The sequence below is a fragment of the Strigops habroptila genome, chromosome 9 (genome assembly GCF_004027225.2).
Source record: "Strigops habroptila isolate Jane chromosome 9, bStrHab1.2.pri, whole genome shotgun sequence".
Lineage (NCBI taxonomy): Eukaryota > Metazoa > Chordata > Aves > Psittaciformes > Psittacidae > Strigops > Strigops habroptila.
The window spans coordinates 20,637,294-20,657,953 of NC_044285.2; the positions used below are offsets into that span (position 1 = coordinate 20,637,294).

At 45.4% G+C, this 20,660-nt stretch overlaps 1 protein-coding gene across 17 annotated transcripts in view; it reads right to left on the reverse strand.

Moving 5' to 3' along the window:
• Positions 1–5,073: 5,073 nt before the first annotated feature.
• Positions 5,074–20,660, reverse strand: part of NEO1 (neogenin 1) — a 193,360-nt gene continuing 177,773 nt past the window's right edge. For 7 of the 17 annotated variants that reach the window (XM_030497329.1, XM_030497327.1, XM_030497320.1 and 4 more), the window contains 8 exons: positions 19,158–19,226; positions 18,084–18,231; positions 16,135–16,373; positions 15,375–15,467; positions 12,166–12,324; positions 10,619–10,873; positions 10,154–10,290; positions 5,074–8,253 (listed from right to left, as the gene is read on the reverse strand). In XM_030497329.1, coding sequence (XP_030353189.1) covers positions 8,128–8,253; positions 10,154–10,290; positions 10,619–10,873; positions 12,166–12,324; positions 15,375–15,467; positions 16,135–16,373; positions 18,084–18,231; positions 19,158–19,226 — 1,226 coding nt within the window. In that variant the 3' untranslated portion in view covers positions 5,074–8,127. Of the gene's footprint in view, positions 8,254–10,149; positions 10,291–10,618; positions 10,874–12,165; positions 12,325–15,374; positions 15,468–16,134; positions 16,374–18,083; positions 18,232–19,157; positions 19,227–20,660 lie in introns of all 17 variants that reach the window. The other 10 variants (XM_030497328.1, XM_032920170.1, XM_030497324.1 and 7 more) reach the window with 5 other exon arrangements.

Here is a 20,660-nt window from a genome sequence, read left to right on the forward strand (position 1 = left end):
CAGGGGAGGAGGATGGAGGAGAGGGCTTCTGTGCTGCTCCTTTGTAAGGATTTCTGCTCCCGACCCAGGAGCAGCCTGGATGTATTGCCAGGAGCACAGGTCCCCTGGCCACCCTTGGGAGGGGACACTGCCTTGGGGGAAGGACATTGTCAGCCTGAACCACCACATCTCTACTGATGGCTGCACTGCCAGGCAGGAACCATGTCCCTGATGGATTTTAACAACCTTCTTCCTGATGCTTCAAGGCCCTCTTGCAGCTCAAGGTCTGTGGCAATGGTTTAGTACCACATGACTGTAAGCCTTTTGTTCCCAAAAAGCTGCAGCAATGGCGGCTTACACAGCTCTAGAAAGATGCTGAAAGTAGTTTTTAATCAGCCCTACTATCAATGCTCAAGTGTGACCCCAGAATTCCATGGTGAGGGTACCTATAGGAGCTGTACATACCCCAGGGATGAACAGGAGACCTGGAGGGACTTGTGCATGAACACAACGCACATTTTCCTCCCTGCCTCCAGCAAAATGGTCTCCACAATTATAGGGTTTGGTAAATGTGATATGAATTTGGTTCAAGCAGTATGAAAACAGGCAGAGACCAGCCCTGGGGACTCGGGAAATATCGTCTGAGAGCCAGTGAGTCACAAGCAGTGGGGACTCAGCATCCACTTCTCATTTGTCATGATGCTGATCTTTCTTTGCCTGCTGGGTTTTACTAGATGTCAGTGGCTCACACAACAGTTAAAGCAAGCCATGGGGAAAGGGCTGTCCCCACTCCAGCCCCCATCCAATTAAAACTCCACTTGTGCCCAGCCCCCCCTGTTTCCAGCCCACGGACTAGCCAGGCCAGAGGCCAGACCTAGCCCAGGTGAGGAGCAGCACTGGGCTGGGCACTCAAGCTGATGCTCTGCAGCTGGGAAGGGGGCCTGGCCCTGGGAATGGGGATGGAAGGCACCTGGGAGAGGTGGAGTTCAGGGGTAGGCTCCAGCCCAGCCCCTCATAGCCTCTGTTCCTCGCAGCAAGCTCCTCCAGGTCTGGTTAGGGGTGGTGGGATTTGGGGTGGGTCACTGAAGCTCACTTTTGGATGGTGCTGGTCCTTCTCCTAATTCCTTGCTGCTGGGAGCAAGTGTGGAGGAAAGGCTGAGAAGGCTGAGTCCTGGCTTTGTGCTTGCTCCTCGTCGGCACTGGGGACTCTGCTGCCCTGACCATGGAGGTGGCCTTGTGGGGTACGGTTGGAGTGAAAGGGTCTGGAAGGTGCCGTGTGCTGCAGTGTGTTGGTAACTGGTCTCTATGCTCTGTCTTTAGGGCCCCCTTAGCAGGTTTGGGGCTAGGACTGGGCAGCATTTTCCCCCCAGCCCCGTCAGGAGTGCCTTGTCCTACCAGCTTCACCAGTTCACCAGCCGCACTCCACCAGCATTGGCTGCATCAACAAATTTTCCCCTTTGAACCATGGCTGATGCCACATGAAGTAACCCTGTGTGTTACTGAGCTCATCGCAGCATTTGGCTCTTGGATCTCACTGAAGGGCAGCACTAGGACTAGGTGAAATGCTGCAAGCTTGTTCTTCAGTGTTTGGGGAGCTCAGGCGGGCTGAGGTGGGAAGAAGCCCCTTGGTGATATGTGCTGGTGCCCAGAGCTGGGCACAAAGGAGGGCAGCAATGCTGTAGGGTCCAGGAGGGAATGCAGCTTAGGGGAGCCCCTGTGAAGCACCTCCTCGTGTGCCTGGTCTCCAGGGCACAGGCATGTTGTGACAGCAACATGCTCATTAGAAAAAGATGGAGAAATATCATCTTCCAAAGGAGCAAGAGCAGCCAGGGAGAGACAGAGGGTGGTGAAAGGGAGAGGGGTCAGGCTGGGCTCCAGCTGCTGGAGGGTTCCTACTCCCTGGGCTTGGCAGGGTAGCTTTTCCTGTGGCATGGCAGTGATGGGATAATATGGGGCAGCCCTCGAGGTTGTGGGGTGCTGGCACAGGGTTTGTGGGTGTCAGTGGGAGTGCTGCAGAGACCCTGGGAAAGGTTTCCCTGGCAGCTGCAATACTTCAATGTCCTTCTCCGGTGACAGGGTTATTTTGCAACGGGGCTTCACGTCCTCTCTTGCAGGAACTGAGGGATCGATCGGAGCAGAGCAGGACCGGGGCTGTGCCTCGGGAGCCAGCAACGGCTGCCAGGGAAACCCCTGTGTGGGAGGGAAGCGCCCCGGCCTCGCAGTCCTTGGCTGGATGAAGTGGATGCTGTTACCATGGTGACTATGAGGAAAAACGGGCTCTGGTGTCTTCCTCACGTACAAGGATGCCAGGCTCGGATCGGGAGGATGCTGGGCGGGGTGACACGCAGCCATCCCCGGTTTTGCTGGGGAAACTCCTCTCCGGGTTCTCCCTGCACGTGTCTGGTCACAGCCTGGCTCTGCTGAGCCCAAGGACCAACCTCTGGGTCCTGCCCCAGACCTGGGTGTCCCCACCCTGGTCCCCATGTCCTGCTGCAAGGTGAGACCTGCATGTCTGCATTAGCAGTGCCCATGGGAGGCTGAGCTCTGGCTGCAGTGAAAGGGTCTTAAGGGTCAGGGCTTCCCACCGTGTGCCTCTGAATGTCCCAGCTCCAGCTGCAGAGGCTCTCCCAGGCGGGGATATCAACTGAGATTACAAATGGGGTTGCTCCTAAAATGAAGGAAGGGAAAAGGGTCACAGCAAAACCTCAAGGTAGAGGAGTATTTAGTCCAGTCTTTCCTTGCCTGGAGCCCACTAAAGATGAGTACCACTAATGTGGATTAAGTTAATGTGTGATGATTTTAGCGCTGCATCTCTAGCGTGTCTCATGTAACTCCAGCCTCTGCAGTACAGGATATTGTAACCAAGGTTCTCCAGTGTCTGGTTCAAGTGTGGAGGGTTTGCAGATATTAGAGCAGCATTACATCATGTTTCCAAGGCTGACAGTGGTGTTACTGGTGCATTTGTGTCTGGAATGGGAGGGCTGGGGTTAAACTGCCACCATGCCCAACCCCCTGTGGGCAGTGCACCATGCAGCATCCCCCTAGCCAGTGGCTACAGGCAGCTCACTGAGGGTGGGATGTCCTGAGATATCCCTGGCTGGGGAACAGGAACTCCTCCTAAGAATTTACCAAGGAAAATTAGTGTTTGCTCTAAATTGCAGCCCTGTGGAGCTGGCTTTCTTGGCCACTGTCCCTGAAGGGGACTTCTTAGAGGAAGGTCTGGAAGAAAGGCAGTGCAAGAAGAAGGCTGGGAAACAGGAGCTGGAATTGGAAAGTAACTGGAAACAGTTGATTCTCAATGACTAAAGGCCGGGGAAGGGGTTATGTGTCCCTTTGGCATTCCCATCACATTCAGGCTTTTCCTGCTTTTAACTCTCATGTACGCGTTGCCACTTTTCCACATCGGCTTTCCTTTTCCAAACCTGCTTGTCCTGCCTCTCAGCCCTGCGCGTTTTCTTGCTAGGATGCTAGTGTGATTTCCTTGCTAGTGTGATTGTCCATCACACTGGGGAGCTGGCAGGATTTTTTAGAGGCAGGAATTTTGCTGTGTCTGCTTATGGAAGGTTTTAGAGAATCACACGGCACCGCAGCCTTTGTCTTTTAAGAGAATAACGGGGAATGTGTGTGTTCTCTTCGAAGTGGATGGAAGGGTGTAGGCGGGGGTTTGCTGAGCAGCTTTTTTCAGCAGCAAGTCACCGCTGCCCTCTAGTGTCCTGTGAAGGGCGCAAGGATACTCAGCAGGTACCGCTTCTACCTGGCTTAAAATGGGCTGCTTGATAAACTCTTGCTTTTTTCATCTGGCTCGATGTGCAAAGCAAGTAGCACAGCACATCAGCTAACCTAGCAAGAAATACTCACTTTTAAAGCTAGCGGTTACTGAGTATCCCAGCCTGGTTTGGATTGGAAGGGACCTTAAAGCTCCTCCAGCTCCAACCCCCTGCCACAGGCAGGGACACCTTCCACTAGAGCAGGTTGCTCCAAGCCCCTGTGTCCAACCTGGCCTTGAACACTGCCAGGGATGGGGCAGCCACAGCTTCTCTGGGCACCCTGTGCCAGCGCCTCAGCACCCTCACAGGGAAGAGCTTCTGCCCCAGAGCTCATCTCAATCTCCCCTCTGGCAGGTTAAAGCCATTCCCCTTGTCCTGTCCCTCCAGGCCCTTGTCCAAAGCCCCTCTCCAGGTTTCCTGGAGCCCCTTTAGGCACTGGAGCTGCTCTAAGGTCTCCCCTTCAGGAGCCTTCTCTTCTCCAGGCTGCCCCAGCCCAGCTCTTCAGAGGGCAGGGGTTTTTTTTTCTATATCCACTTTGCCTGTCGGCATCTTAGATGTGCCTTGTGACACTTCCAGCTTAATTGTCTTTGTTCCCTATTTCTTCTCTTCGGTACACAGTTACATGCACACACTCTACCAGTGCTGGCATGGCTGAGAAGTCTTTTCCAGCTGCAGGATCATGGCATCCCTCCTGAATTCCAGGGTCTACTTCCCACTCAAGATCTCAGTGTGGCTGCACGCTTTAATGAGTAAACAGGAAGATCTGACTAACAAAATAGTGAGCGGGGCTAAGCCAGTGCAGTAGATCCTATTTCTGTGTGCAGGAGTCAGGGTGAGGAATGGTCTGATGCTGCCATGAAAATGGGATGCAAGTAACTGGGGAAAGTGGCTGATGGGAAGTGTGAGGCTCTAGTACTGAAAGGAAGAGTCTGGACTTAGTTTGAGGATATCAATTACTGCACTTTAAACTCTACGGACAGAAAGTGCTATAGTCTAAGAATTCTAGTAGTAGTTTTCTGTGATTTACTGGTTTACTAAGGCTGTTAAAGGTACTTTACCTATCTAAACCCCTTTTTCTAATGCTTGGTTTTAGAAAGTGATACTGTTGAGCTTTGAAATGAAGAAGAGTAAGCCGGAAAGCTGCTTCGTGCTCAGTGTCTGTCCAAAGATGGGGCATAAGGGAATCGTTCTTCTATTTCTGGAGGACACAACCTACTAAACCACAAGAAAAAAGGGACAATAAAATTCCAAAGCTGGTCCCCATAGATGAAGGAAAAAATGCATAGGAATCATTAAAAAGAGAACAAACTCTCCAAGCAGACCAGAATTGGATTGGATTAAAAAAAGTGTATTGGATGGCCAATACAAAATAATAAACATGAAGGTATTAAAAAAAGCCATCGAGTATACAGCAAATACTACAGGAAAGCAAATAAATGGTACAGAAAGGTAGACATCTACAGCAGTCCTCAAAATAGTCTACATGAGAATCAGAAAACAATATACAGGTTTGGTTTGTTTTTCCCCAAATGGCTGAGGGAAGCTGTCACTTACCAGCTTGACTATGACACTACAAGGATACACAATGTCCCAAATTGAAAATCACAGTATATGTAAGAAAATGTAGCATTAAAACGTGAAAAAGTGCAATACAGATTGTACATTGAATTGAATGTTTTTCTTTTTTTTTGTTTAACCTTAAAAAACCCAACTTTGAACAGTTGTTTTAGCATTAAAAATATTCCCCCTCCCCAAATTCAATGACAATATTAACATCCATGTTGTTATACAGAAGTAATATTCACAAAGACCCACCAGCTAAGAATATTGTGTATGTAGGATGGCATTTCTTTGGGTATAGGTAAAAAATAGGCAAAGGAAAACATTCCCCTCCCTTTCAGGACAGGGTGTGGATTTTAGTATTTAAATACATATTCTGTAGCTTATTTTGCCCTGAATTGTATTGATTAAAAGTTTCAAACATCATTTTCCAGGTGGCCCATGGTGCTCTGATTCACTTCCTTTCCTCCCCCCTCAAACAACAAAGAAATCCAGCAAATGTCCTAGAAGTGATGCCACGAAGAGTCCAGGAACAGAAAGGACATAAAGGTACAACACAAGCCCTGCTGCTCTCTGGGAGGATTCCTTGGCTCTCCCTTCTATTGACAGGGACTATGAAAACAGGCCCAGAGCTTTAGCCTGAGGGATGAAAGAACATAAATGAAGCAAAGTTCTTGGGTTTAAAACTTAAGCAGATGACAGCAGCATTTCCTCTTACTGCTCTAACAGGTCCAGACATCCAGCAGAGACACTGAGGACTACAGCAGCAGCACCTCTCACCTGGAATGCCTGTTACCTGCGTGTCCCAGCTCCCAAATCTGACTGCTCAGGAGTAGCAGGTTCTCCATCTGAATCATTAGTAAGTTCTGAGGTTTCTTTCAGCTTAAAAGCAAAATGGCACGAGTTCCTCAGGCAGCTGAGTGCATTTTCTTTTTTTTACCTAAAATCATCATAAAATAGAATAGTTTAGGTTGGAAGGGGATCTAGTCCAAACCCCTGCAATAAGCAGGGACTTTCCACCAGACCAGGTTGCTTGGAACCACATGCACCCTGGCCTTGAATGTCTGCAGAGATGGGGCAGCCACAGCTTCTCTGGGCAACCTGTTACAGACTGCCCAGAGACAACTTCTTGGGTTGGAAGGGACCTCAAAGCTCCTCCAGTTCCAACCCCCTGCCACAGGCAGAGACACATTCCACTAGAGCAGGTTGCTCCAAGTCCCATCCAACCTGGCCTTGTTAAAATGACTAAAATACAGTCCCTCTCTTCATGCCATTCCTCCTCAGAGAGTATGACGGAGCCAGGGACAAAGAAAACCCCCTTTTCCTCCCCTCACATAGAAGTTTGCTTTTATCTTCCCTTCCTTTCCGGACAGCTCTGCGCCCAGCAGCCGAGTCACAAACACTGGTTTTCGTCTCAACTGGGTTTCAAAAGTGTAAGAAAAAAATACATTTTTGCCTTGCTTCTGTCTCTGAGAAGAGACAGAAGTCCTTCCTTAAGGGAAGGGCTCTTGTTTAAATGGCCTGGGATAGAGAACTTGCACTGGGTGGCACTTTGAGGGGTGGGAACACCTGTAGTGTTCTGAGAAGTACGATATGGTGTAGTGCTGATGAGAACAGGTCCTCAGACCCCAAACTAAGCACCGCCAGCGAGGAGCTGCTGCCTCCCTGCTCAGTGAGCTCCATCTGCACTTCAGAGCTTCATGAAGTGAACTTTCCACTAACACCAACAAAACAGAGCCAAAGTAAGCTGTAGTGTCATCTGAACATAAGGATTTACCTTACTTTACAGGAGGAATTAGGATTTTTAATGTTTCTAAATGAGACTCTCACTGCAATTCAGTAACCAGAGACACAGTATGCTGAAGGTACAAGGAAGGACGTTACAGAAGATGCTTTCATTTTCTTCAGTCTTTCGGGTCCATGGAGAAAGACAGGAAACCAACAATAATGAAATCTCCCACTGGATCCCCTCCCCTTCCCCAGCTACTTTTCCCCCCACTCAAAATATTGAAACGGCACAAAAAGCGACAAATAAGCCTTTTAAATTACATTTCAATTCAAACAGAGCGGGAATCTCACAGTGATGAGAGGAGAAAGTCAGGCTTTTAATAATTATAATATAAAAATAATAAAAAAAGCTTACAAAGAGCAGTGCAGCATCCCAAAAGGCCATGGATTAACTGCCAGAAGGGGACATCAGTATAGCAGGGTAAAAAACAAAACAGAACAACCCACACTGGCAATGAATTTCCATACACAATAGAACAAGCAGTCAAACTTCAGTCTAGGCTGTGGAAAACAACAGTTTCTCCTTTTTCTTCTTCTTCCTTTTTTTATTACAATATTTTTTTTCCTTTTTATAAAAAAAGTTAAAATAAAAACACAAATAAAATTGTACATAAATGCCAATGTCCAACACTGAAAAGGCAGGGCAATCACACCACTGAGACAAAACCTGACCAGAAATAAAACAACCCTCAAGTCCACTTTCTTTCCTTTTGTCTGGATGCTGGATCTGAGCCTGTTGCATCCCATCCTGCACGGTCTCAGCAGGTCACTGGAATTCAACTTGGCAATGACTTCATTGCAGGACAATGACAAGAAGGGTCATCTCTTTTTGACCAGCTGCAGCACAAATGCTGGTTGGTTCATTTGTTTCTATGTGCTGTCTCTCTTTCCGGTTTTCCATTTTTTTTTTACCTTTTTTTTTCCTCCTTCCCCCTCCCCCCCCCTCTTTTTTTCCTCTGTACAATTCCTTGTGTTCCAAGGCTGAGTCCCAAGACTTGTGACACTGTCTGGAGTCATGTCCCGGCGAGGGCGGTCATGCTGTAGTGATGGCATTAAGGTCCTTCATAAGTCCTTCCAGGTGGGCCATCTCTTTGGTCAGCTCATCCGGTTCGTAGTTCTGTGGGAGATGGAACGAGGGACTGAGAAGGTGACTTCTTGTCTTTGAAGAGGGACAGAGTAAGAAGTAACAAGAAACGGTGAGTGATTCTGGAGCAGATTGTGACCCTGACCCATGAATAAGCAGGAGCAGATTTATTGACAGTTACACGAATTAGTAACTTGAAACAAGTCTCTATTTTAAGCACAGATCGCTTTGCAGTAGTGATTCAGTTTCACTGACTTTTAAGGCTGTGACCATCTAATCTGTTTTCCTTGTATCAATTTCTGCTTTGAGATAACGGCTTCCTTTGAACCAAACTAGGTATTTTAGAAAAATCTTCCCAGCTTAATTGCAAAAAAGGTCAAAGGAATCACTTCAGTAGGACTGCTTTGAGAATCCTTATGCTTTGCTAAAGTCCTACTCCATTTTTAGCCTCAACTCTGTAGCTGCAGCTATACTGAACAGCTATCATCGTTACCAGTTGGACTTGATCACCTCAAAGGCCTTTTCCAACCTACATCTATCTATGATTCTATTCTGTCATCACTACATGGATGTAGATAGATACCATGAACTAGTTAATCTCAAAACCTTTCTTAAGCTGACCAAGTCTTGCCCAGTACCGTGTGGTTTTCAAGCCCTCACATTCTTGGAGCCTTTCTCCAAACCCTCTTTGCTTCCTCAGCATCACTTTCACAGAAGGCATCCAGGCTGCTCGTGGTATTCCAATACCAGCTCTGCTAATGCCAGATCAGAAGCAACATAGCTCCTGCTTCATAGTTTCTGCTCTATAGGCTTAAAGTCCATTATTAGACCTTATGGCTAGAGTCTAATATTCAGGCTGCTGCTCAGCTGATTGCATACTGTACTTATTAATGAAGATATTTATTAATGGCCATATCTAAGTATTACAAATTTGATGAATAAACTAATGAATATATTTTCGGTACCAACCGAAGAAAAAGAATAGAGTAGGAGTGACAACCAGACAGAAAGGCAAAAGTGCACCAAATCAAGGCTGCATACAGAAATAAATGCAAGAGGGTGACATAAGGAAAGGGCAATAAGGAAACAAACACGAAATAATAATAATAATAAATAATAACAATAATAATAATAATCATCATCATCATCATCATAATGACCAGCATTTCCTGTGGCAGTAATACAGTAACTTTTTGGCTTGTAATTTGAAAGGAAAACAGCTCTTCCAGTGCCTGATGCCTAAAACATCTCATTTTCTTAAAAGCTGCTTCCAAAGAAGCTCAACAGTTGGTTGCATTTTTCCCCGAAAGCCAGAACTCTCCTATATGAGTACCTAAAACCAGATTTGGGGTGATGGCTTTAAACATTTTGGCACTAATGCTAACTCTTCCAGCTGCAGTGACGCTCTGGCTGCTCTGCAGCAGCGCAGCAACCTGTAGCTGCATGACTTTCACAGGATCCGGGCACAGTGTGCTGGCAAACCCGAGCGAAATGACTGACATCTCAAAGCCAGCACGAATACATCATCTTAGGCTGTACAGAGCGCAAATGGCACTGTTGGAGGCCTTCAGCTCTGCAGACAAAGATGCTCTTTACATCAAGAGAAGCAGGCAAAACCAAGACATGCAGGGCACTATAGCTCCAGTATGGAAGCCCAAGTCATAAACCAAAGCTCCCTTAGGCACTGTGTACTGTGAAGAATGAAAAGACTAGGTACTGTGTAACTAGAAATGAAGGTATGCTCTTAAAGTTTCAGATTTAGAAAGGACTTGAAAATTGAAGTGCTTATTCTCTGAATTTACTGCCTTGTGTAGAAAGTATTTGCACTATGTTTTTGGATATGGGTTAACCAGCACTTGGTGGAAGTCATAAGACTTGTTAACCTTTGACAGGCTCAGTGCCACCTAGAGAGAGATTCACCACAGTTTGATCAGCACTGCCAAAAAAAGCCCATGGCAGTGTTAAGAGTACCTACGCTTTCCGAGTCCTCAAGCATCCTGGTGGTCTCCTGCACATCAGGGGCACTGGGAACTACCACGGGCATAGGAGGTCGAGTTCTTCCTAAAGTCCCAATTGACGCAGTCTTCACCGAGTGAACTGGATGGGTAAGAGCTTAAAATAAAGTGCTACACAGTTATTCCACAGTTATGTCAGATAATGAGTTCTTTTGCCTATCCAGAAAGCCCTTGAAAATAGGAGAATAAAAAGGATTCTATTAGAGGAAAATGAGCACTTCAAATTATGGAGTGCCAAGTTTGACATTTTGTCTAGTTTATCGATGTAGATAAAAGGGGCCTTGAAAATTATACTGACAAAATTCACCCCAGCCTCTGGCATATTTCTTTTGATGCCCAACTCTCTCCTTCACCCTTCAGGAGATTCTCTCTTTTCCTTAAAATGCCCATTTTCTCTTGTGTGTTGCCCGCTGTCCCCCGCTCACCTTGCTGCGTCAGCAGGGGCGTGCTGGGCAGTGCAGGGTCATAGGAGGAACCGGCAGGTGGAACTGCTGGCACTGCAAAGCTCTTCAGCGGGTGGGAAGGACGGACATGGGCCGTGGGGAGGTTCTGAGCCGAGTCCTCATCTTGTGCATTAGCCAGGTAGGACCCTGTGGTGCTTTCCAGGTCCTGGTGGTCAGCACAGGTCTGGGATGAGGAAGCCGGCATGGTGTCTGTGCTGGGCGTGTTTCGAACAGATTCTACAACACATACAAAATGAAGAGGTTTCGCTTCTTTAACAGAAATATTCTCTGTGGGCAGATGAAACCAAACCAGGAGTGTTTGCAAGTACCTTTTCCAAGATCACTGTTAGAAGCTAAGAAGTGAATTCACAGATTAACCATCTGTGCAGCAAATGACACCAATTCTGTGTAACTGCCCTGTTCTAAGGTGAACAACAATGACTGTCTAATAACAGAATAAGCTTGAGGATTGAATGATTCCATGGGTATAATGCCAAATCAAGATTTACACTGGAACACCTACATGTATTAAGACCTTGAATAAACAGCATGGAACACAAATCTTACTTTACCCTGGAGAATTTCACAGGATTGGCCTTCTTAAACAGGTATACATAATGTGTGCCAAGCCAAATTGTTCCTGAGATAGACTTGAAATACCTTTACTTACTGAAAAGCCTTTACTTGCTACCTTTATTTGCTTGTTTACGTCAGGCTCCACCCTGCTGAATCTACTGATCTAAGAGAACAGTGAGATGGTGTCTTGAACTGAGGGCATTGTGATCCTACCTGGACCACATGCAGGGAACGATCCGGACTGTGAGAGCTGCCACTTCAGGAGCATAAAGAGAACAAGGGAAACCTCCAACATATCATCTGCCTGGGTATTTGCAGCTTCGTGAATTGTTTTCATAAGGAAACAAGTTGTTGGCTGTGGCACCTTAATTAAAACGTAACCTTGAACTAGAGAAGCTCAGAATTCACTTCATCTCATGATGTCTCTTATGTGCTTTAAGTACTGTTGCGCTGTAGATTACAGGAACTATTGCAAATGCCTGGGCTTCAGGCCTGAAAATCCTGCATAGGAATCACCACAATTTTCTGTGTGCTTCAGGAAGATTAATCAAAGTCAGCTCTCAACAGCAAAGACTGGATTTTTGTCCTCTCTTGGTTTTACATGGAACTAATTAGGATAAAAGTTGTTGTATTAAGTAGATTAAATTAGATTTAATCTGATGTTGCGGACTCCAGGGCTGAAGGCTCTAGAATAAGGAATCTTCCTACTTGAAGCTGTATATGAAACATTAAGCTTCCTTTTCCAAGGACATCATCAACTATTACAACATCTGATCTACACCAGGAACTGTTCACAGAAAACTCAACCTATCAAGGGTTTTGTCTGCACTTAAACCCATCACTCTGCCCCTCAGGGAACACGACAAGAGAGACCAACCAAGTGAAGTGTCAGGCTTTGATTTCCACTCATTGTTCCATTACAAGCAAAATCTATCTGTTCATTAATGTCTCACCTGTGGAATTGACCCTGTCTGAATGGGACATGGATGTGCCAGTGGGCCACGGGTTGACCTGGTGATGGAGATAGCTGCGAGTTGGAGAAGCGAGGCTGCCGGAGTGGAAATGATGGTGAGGGTTATCGAGTGAATGGATGGGATGAGCACTAATCACAGCTGTGAATGAATACAAGACAGAAAAATGCTTAACATACAGACAAGCATGCACGTGTACTGAAACACACCACATCCCTCCCGTCCCCACCGAGCCACTGAACAGCGGAGGCAGATCGACAGCGAGTAAATCTCAACAGGTTTACAGTGACACCAAGATGACCTGTTTCAACACTAATTTTCCAACTCTGCTCCAGCACTTTAGCTCCCTCCCTGGCAAGCCACATAATGGCAGCAGCTCTGGATTCCAAAGCAGAATCTGGAGGAAAACCTGATCCTGAGGAAAGCCACATCCTCAGGAAGTTCACCCTGCCACCTAAGCCAGCTTAACCTGCTGGGCTTTGCTAATAATTCGCAGCATTATCAGACCTACATCACATACACCTTTACAGGTCAAATTGGTGCGATAAGAAAAAACAAGACCTTTGCTTAATATCCTTCCAGGTTTTTGTATTCCAGTTGTCAAAGGAGGAGCTAACTAGGCTCACACCATTACTGCGAATTACACTAAAATTGAACACAGTAAATTACCATAATTTAGGATTTAAGAGGTAAATAACTATGTTTGAATGCTACAGTCATGGCAAAAAAGCCACAGGAAGGTATCTGCAGGCAGAGTCTTTAACACACTAAACGGTCCTGCCTTCTGCTTGCTCAGAAAGGCCCTCACTTACCAGTGACAGTTGTCTGTGCAGCTTATGCAAAAAGGCATCTAAACACATTACATGAACATTTCCACTTACTATAAAAGAGAAACCTACAGCTGGAAGCCCTCAGAGCTTTTGCAAACAGGATAAAAAAAATCGAACGAAGTCACAAACCCAGTCTTAAGCCCTCAGGCACCAGAAGACCTTACATATCCTTCCTGACATTTAGTGCATCATGCTAACCTGTCACAGCAAGCCAGCTGTGTCTGCTTCTGGTTTGTTCCTTCTGAACAAGGCAAGATCTAATAAAGAGGGGGAAAACAGCGGTTTTCCAAGCAAAGGCAGCAGGGCTGGTATCACAAAGAGAAGTCAAAGCTGAGTTTTGTGCTGCAAGGAAAAAGTCATACCCACAACTTGATCCGCAGCATTATCACATCAGCTTGAATACAATCAAAAGGTAGAACCGCAATATACCACCTCCCTAAAATATCTATCACCACTCTATCCCTTGTGTGAACTGTGTATCTTTTCACCCTAGGTGGGACTGATCATGGAAGAAGCTGAGTATCTTTCTCACTGAATAACACAGTACGAGGAGTACTTTGCTACGCTGTTTCCATGGAGCACTCAGCACGTTTCAGCATGGGTTCCTATACGGGTTTATCTGATGCTGTGTGTATCCAGTGCTGCACCCCTTTGAGAGAAGAAACACTTACAGGAGTGCAAGGTAAGACTTATTGAAGTCTGAACTTGTTATGGGGGTCACAAAAGCCTGAATTCAATATGTTTCAGCACCTGGCATGGGACAAGAAACCACCAGAATCCAAAAACTGCAATGTCCTTTGTTAGATACCCATATTTGACAGCAGACAAACTTTTAAGAAACTAATTAGACTATACAGATTATCAGTGTAAAACTGCATCCTCCACTCCTTCCTCATACATGTAAAACCAGGAGAAAACAAGGAGCGTCACTACTTATTTTAAAACCAAGAAAAAAAAAATACTACTCTTGTAAAAAGGTTGTAAAATAAGGAAGCAGTCAAAGATTCACAAACTGAGCTAATCAGGTCATTAGGACACTTGAAAAAACACGCAGAGGCCCAGAAAACCAAGTACTCACTTCAGGTAAATAAAGCAAAAAATTACAAAGCTGAAACATGGTGGCCTAGTCTGAAATCATTCCACATAACACAAAGGTCATGGTAGCAATTACCTGGCTACAGGGCTGACCATGACCATGGTGCTCAGGGAAGTCTAAGCTCAGACTAGACAAGCATGCAGTGATTTTGCCTCATGATTCTGCCTCCGTATATTAACTTGGGTACATTTTACTTGTGTTCTCCAGTCAGGTTTCCAGCTGTTTGGAGGTTTAGCCAAGTCTTTTTCCATCTCAGAGTCATCACTGGAAAAGTAGATACATTGTTTGATTCTAATAATTAAAATCTATTTCTACTGCCTCAAGAAAATTTCAATTCAGCACTTTTGCTCATATCATCATTAAGTGATAAGGAAACACAGAGATAAGAAATAAAACCCCAGACATCCTCCTCATTTAAGAGTTTGCTCTGCCAGACTCACAAAATCTCAGCCTCTATCAGTGGTCTAGCCATGTTCTAATCAATTTGACAATAGACACGTCATGGAGCAAAGCTAAAGTACATATTGCAGGCTTTTAGTAGCCTTTCCAAAAGATGAGCATGTTACTCCTTCATAGAATAAATTATAGAATGAATTACAGAAGGGTTTGGGTTGGAAAGGGCCTTAAAGCTCCTCCAGTTCCAACCCCCTGCCACGGGCAGGGACACCTTCCACTAGAGCAGGTTGCTCCAAGCCCCTGTGTCCAACCCGGCCTTGAACATTGCCAGAACCATTCCTTCTCCGTGGCAAATTAGGGGACTAGCTCCCAAGTGGGGATGTCTTGTACTGAGACATGTGGTGATCTATCCAATTCTCTCTTCCTAATCCAGTACTTCAGCATTGTTTCTGAAGCTGCTCCTGAGCCACTATGAGAAGATAGATTCTCAGAGGACAGATTCACAGACGGAGAAGAGTAAACAGGAGATTCTCCAGGTATCCCTGTTTAATCAATCATCTTTCTCGGTGGCACAGGCTCTCCCTAAAATCCACCTGCAGTCACCTCTGCTGGAGACTGGGACAGTTGGGACACATTCTTAACTCTTCCCCACTTTTGCAGTACACCTCCCCTTGCTCAAATACACCTAATCCAGTTTTTCCTTTTAAAGATGTCTTCTTTGAACTGTTTCCACTGCAGATACAACAGAATTACTTAGGAGCAGTAAGTAGGAAGGCAGTATGTGAGTGTGTGTCTGTGCATATGGTACCAACACGGTTGCTTGCGTGCTGCCCATTTCAAGCCAGCTAGTAGGTGGGCTGTTGACTTACGCTGAGGTGGTTGAGAATCAAAAGGCATCATCATCTTGGGCCTCATCCCCCTTCTTCCTGCCAGTGTGGACATGCTATCCTCTGACTCATGCCCTGAAGGAAAAACACTGAAGGTTATTTACCACTGCAGCAAGACTTCTGTGGTATCATACCAGACTATTTCAATCCTCCTCTCTTTATTTCTGGGCTGTCCTCTTTGTAAGCAGTTCTGTGACTCATAACTGATAAAAACAGCTCCTTCATCCTTCACTAGAACGTGGAGAAGAGGACAGTTACGGTGAAGATTATTGGGCACTGGAGAAACTCTCTGGGCTATATTGCAAAAACAAACCTCAGGCAGTGCAGCTCTGGCAGATGAGCAGCAGTGCAAAGAGTCACATGTTGGGTAAGACAAGTTAACCATTCCCCAAGTGAAAACTCACCCACACCTCAAGAGTCAAGTAGTAGCTGGTTAAAGCACCAAAACCTGATTGAGTGTTGTTTGACCACTGAGAGAATGTCACATATGTCTCAAATATTTAACATGATACACTTGTTAGATGATTACTACTTGGTATTTACCAAGGGATAGTCACGATTTAACTCTTGGGCACTCAACTTTCTCACTAAGACATGTGACCCATCATTTTCAGAGAGTCCTATAAACTAGGCACAAACCCAATTCACTACTTGGAAAACAAGAGCAATATGTCAATAAAGTGATTTGACCAGATACAGTTAATTTTAAACATCACAGTCAAAGTATCTGTTGATAGCTCACCTCTGTAGGAATTCCGCCGTTGATGGATATTGCTGTCCATGGAATTATCAACTGGGGTGATGTCCTGGGAGTTGCGAGGGATTGGGGTATCGGTCATGATCGGATTGGGATCTGGAGATTTATCAATGGGTTTCAGCTCCAGTCTTTCATGATGGATCCAAAGGTCAGGAGGTTTGACATCTTTGGAGTTTCCTTTGTACTTGTGGGACCCATTCACTGATTTGCAGGCAGCTCGTTTCCTTGGGAAGGGAAACAAATGGAATGTTCTTAGACAGAGGCTTCCTTTCACTTCTTGGAAAAGGCAAATTTGCAATGTGATTTTCCTTCAGATCTTGCATCCAGCTGAGCAGGAGCTGCCCGCTGGGCAGGAAGCTTTGAATTTTACATATAAGCAAATCTGACATCTCAAAGCATATTCTGCAACTCTGGTGCCATGAAATTTGTCTCAAATGCTACACACGCTGCAGAATTGTGCTCTGCAGTCTGAACTTTCACTAACAAAGTAAAGTTTCCAGTACTTGTGCTTATTAAGAGAATATTCTAAACAGGAAGCGTACATACATCATGCTGTGCCCATACTCCAGGGTGTACAACCAACCTCAAACAATAGCTGTGGGAAGAGTGTGCAAAGAGCTGATTATCCCAATGGGATGGTTAACTCTGAAGATTAATGACAAGAACATTCATTTCACTGCTGCTCAGGCTGGACACATCTAACTGAGGAGTTTTTTCATCGCTGCTGAAGAACAGCAGCAGCAAACTGTGAGACAGACATGAGGCTGGTTTGGATGGGGCTTGAAACAACCTGCTCTAGTGGAAGGTGTCCCTGCTCGTGGAGGGGGCTTGGAACTGGATCTGTGTTAAGGTCCCTTCAAGCCAAACCAGTCTCGGGTTCTGTGATTCTATTTGACATGCCATGCGAAGTTCCAGCACTTTCCTCCACACGCTCCTCGCTTTCGACCTTGGCAGTGATGGAGGAAGGTATCCCTTCTGGGTAGCACGTTTCCTAGAACTGGCTCAGGTAGGACTAAATACAATTTTGAAAGCTATCAATGAGCAGAGCCTCTTGTGAGGCTTCCGGCACCCTCCTTTAAGCACTGCAACTACAACAGATCAGAAGGTTATTCACTGGTTGTGAGTTGCTGCATGTAAGAGAGGTGGCATTTAGGACTGGAGAAACAAAGGCAAGAGTTCACAGGGTTATTTCTGCTCTTTGAAAATAAAATGCCATGAATTTTGCCCTCTCCCAAGCATATCCCCCAGTTGCTCAACCATCACTCACATATCCTTGCTCTCCTCTCTGGAAGGACTTGCATTTTTGCAGGATGGTTCACCTTCATCAAAGCAAGTGGAGATTATCTTCCAAGCCTGGCTTTTCATCACTTTCTTAAACCTCTCTTTTGCATTACAGAGTCTTTTCAAACTTAAAATAAAAAAGCTTTCCGCTCTCTTCAGTTCTTTTCAAAGAACATGCAGGAACAACCTCGTCAGGAGCCTATACATGGAAGTGTTGCTGCTGCAGTCTGAATTCAGATGCTCTAAATGAGGGATGAATTCAGATACCCATCTATATTTTGGATTTTGGAGCACTTTTCTAAGGACTCCAGCACCAGATTCCAACTCCACTATCTATCTAAAAACTGGGTATTATCCTGCACAGCTCATAAACCAACTCCACGCCATGAAGTACATGCTAAGAACAGAAGTGAGAATCTGCCTGTTGAGCTCTCACAGCTCTAAACAGAAGGACTGGCTAGTGTTTGGAAGCAATATTTTAACCCCCCTCAGAGAGGGGCAGTTGCAGGTATATGAGAAGGCATTGCCCCAGCTTGCCTCTAAACTCTTGCTGGTTTATAAACTTCGCAACACTATTAAGGAATACAGAACATCACCATCATCATCATCACCACAGGCAGGACAACTGCTGCAGTGCCACCCCGACAGCTTACTTCTTTTGGTGAGAAGTTGTACGACGGGTGCAGAAGACGGCGACTATCACCACGATCACAATGGTGATCACTCCAACGGACACTATGATCACAAGGAGCATGTTGCTGTCCAAGGGAGAGGTTGGGCTTCCATGGGGACTGTTACTGCCTGGAAGAGTTTGAGATGAGAGAAAGGGATTATTTTTCATCTAGAAAAAATCCTCATCAAAAGCAAGCAGAGCCCAGCAAAGACTTCTAGAAGCTGTGTGGAGACCCCAGAGCAGCTTTCAGTATCTGAAGGGAGCCTACAAGGATGCTAGAGAGGGACTCTTCAACAGGGACTGTAGTGATAGAACAAGGGGTGATGGGTTTAAATTTAAACAGAGGAAGTTCAGATTAGATATAAGGAAGAAGTTCTTCACTGTGAGGGTGGTGAGGCCCTGGAACAGGCTGCCCAAAGAAGTGGTAAATGCTACATCCCTGGCAGTGTTCAAGGCCAAGTTGGACACAGGGGCTTGGAGCAACCTGCTCTAGTGGAAGGTGTCCCTGCCTGTGGCAGGGGGTTGGAGCTGGATGATCTTAAGGTCTTTTCCAACCCAAACCATTCTGTGACTCTATGATTCTATGAGCAGAAATCCCAAGAACTGGTATTGGTGTTCTACAGTGGGCACCTTCCTCTGAAAAACTCTCATGTAACAATAACAAGCAGTACCTTAGGGCAAGGCTTCCACAATGCACAGTGCTGATCAGGAGAAGGATTAAGATGACTTTTTTTCCTTCCTAATGTGTTCTTCCTGAATTAATTTTACACTTGTGCACTCGAGCAGCTATTTAAAACCAAACTGGGAACATGGTCTGCTTATCGTGCTTCAGACTGAAATGTAAATGCATGCAATGATATCTTTTTCCATATACCCCACACAGCAGGCAAGAACGCTACGACAGAAGTAGGAAATGATGTCTTGAGTGGGAACAACTATCACCATAGAGAGAAAAAGTTACTGGAACAGATGTAATGAGTATTTTCAGGAGGATATGGCATCACTTGGTGAAACACCAAAAGACACTGTGTTTAGATTGAAGAACAGCACTTACCGCCCAGCGGTGGTTTGTAATCTGGTCCTATGTCCACGGGGCGGCTTCCTTTCCCTGCAGACCCTAAAGCTGAAAAGGGGATGCAGGGGGTAATTGTATACACATATATATCCACACCCATACACATAAACACACACTTGAGCATTTCTAAGGTAGCTCTTTTCAAACTTTCTCCTTTTCTCTCCCCTACAGCATGATTTGCCTTTGAGCGGCAGCTGTGTTTCTCCCTGAGAACCACTTCTTCAAAATAGCTATTTAATAACCAGTTTCCCACATTGCTATTTTTCCAAGTAAGCTCAGGAGCCTCTCCTAGTACTCATTTTAAAAACATAATCAATATTATTTGCAGTAATACACAGGTTATATTGAGGCAAATGGCTTTGCCACACTTGTACAGTTAATCATCTTGAAGCAGTAATTACATGGGGTTTTTTTTCCCAATACCTAATTACAGACATTGTGGAAGACTGGAAATGAGTGGAGGATCAAAAGCAGAGGAAATCCATAGAAACCTGCTTTCAACTTCTCCTCCTTCTTTTCTGTTCATGTCACCTTCACCACAAGTGACAACGAGGCAACACAAAAACGGTTTTTGGTGAAACCTGGGAGAACAAATCTGTTTCTAAGCTTTAAGTTTAAAGGCTGATGCTGGAAGTAAACACACTGGTATCTCAATAATTACACAGAAGCAAATTACACAGCCCCTCCTGAACCTTGGCTACGGCTCATTGGTTCCTCAGTGCTCAGTGCAAGAGCTGACCTCCCTGCTGAGCTGCTATCCTCTTGTTACTCTACCAGGTATTCTCCCTGCATAATTCAGCTCTAATTTAGATCACTTGCTGCTGCAAGTCATGAAGTCATGAGTTCACCTCTAGTGTTAAGACCTGCCCTAAGTTAGCAGAAAGCTGCCTGCAGATAAAGATAAGCAAAGCCCTGGTTCTTCCACTTCTGTGTTGTCATTAAACTACATTAATGCAAAATGACCGTGAACGGGAAAAATACTGCAGGAGGGGAAATGTGCAGTAAGATACAAAGAACGACATTCCTCTGGTTACAGGAATCCCTAATCCTTTGGCCATTTTTAGAGTTATGCACAAACTCCCGCAAAATCGGCAAATTTGGCACTTTCACAATGAGGAGAAGGAATTTTCTCTGTTAAAAAGCCATCCTAGTCAGGAAATGGTAAAGGACATGTAACAAATGGAACCTGAAGCCAAAGCCTGTGAATTACTCACTGTGAAATAAGGACAACTGGGAAAACCAGCAAAAGGAACCAGCAAGAACACTGAGTAAGCCCTGAGAAGGGCAGTAAGAAGGAATTCTACAGAGAGAAGTTAGATGTAGTCTGTACTAAATTAAGACATATTGCAGGACAAATCTAGAATGACAAAGACACACTGCACATGCCAGTCCAGAGGGGACGCTGCCTGCTCTTCTTGAAGTCCTGGACTAATAATTTTGCAGCAGCAATGAACCAATTTAAGTGAATTTCAAACAGCTTGT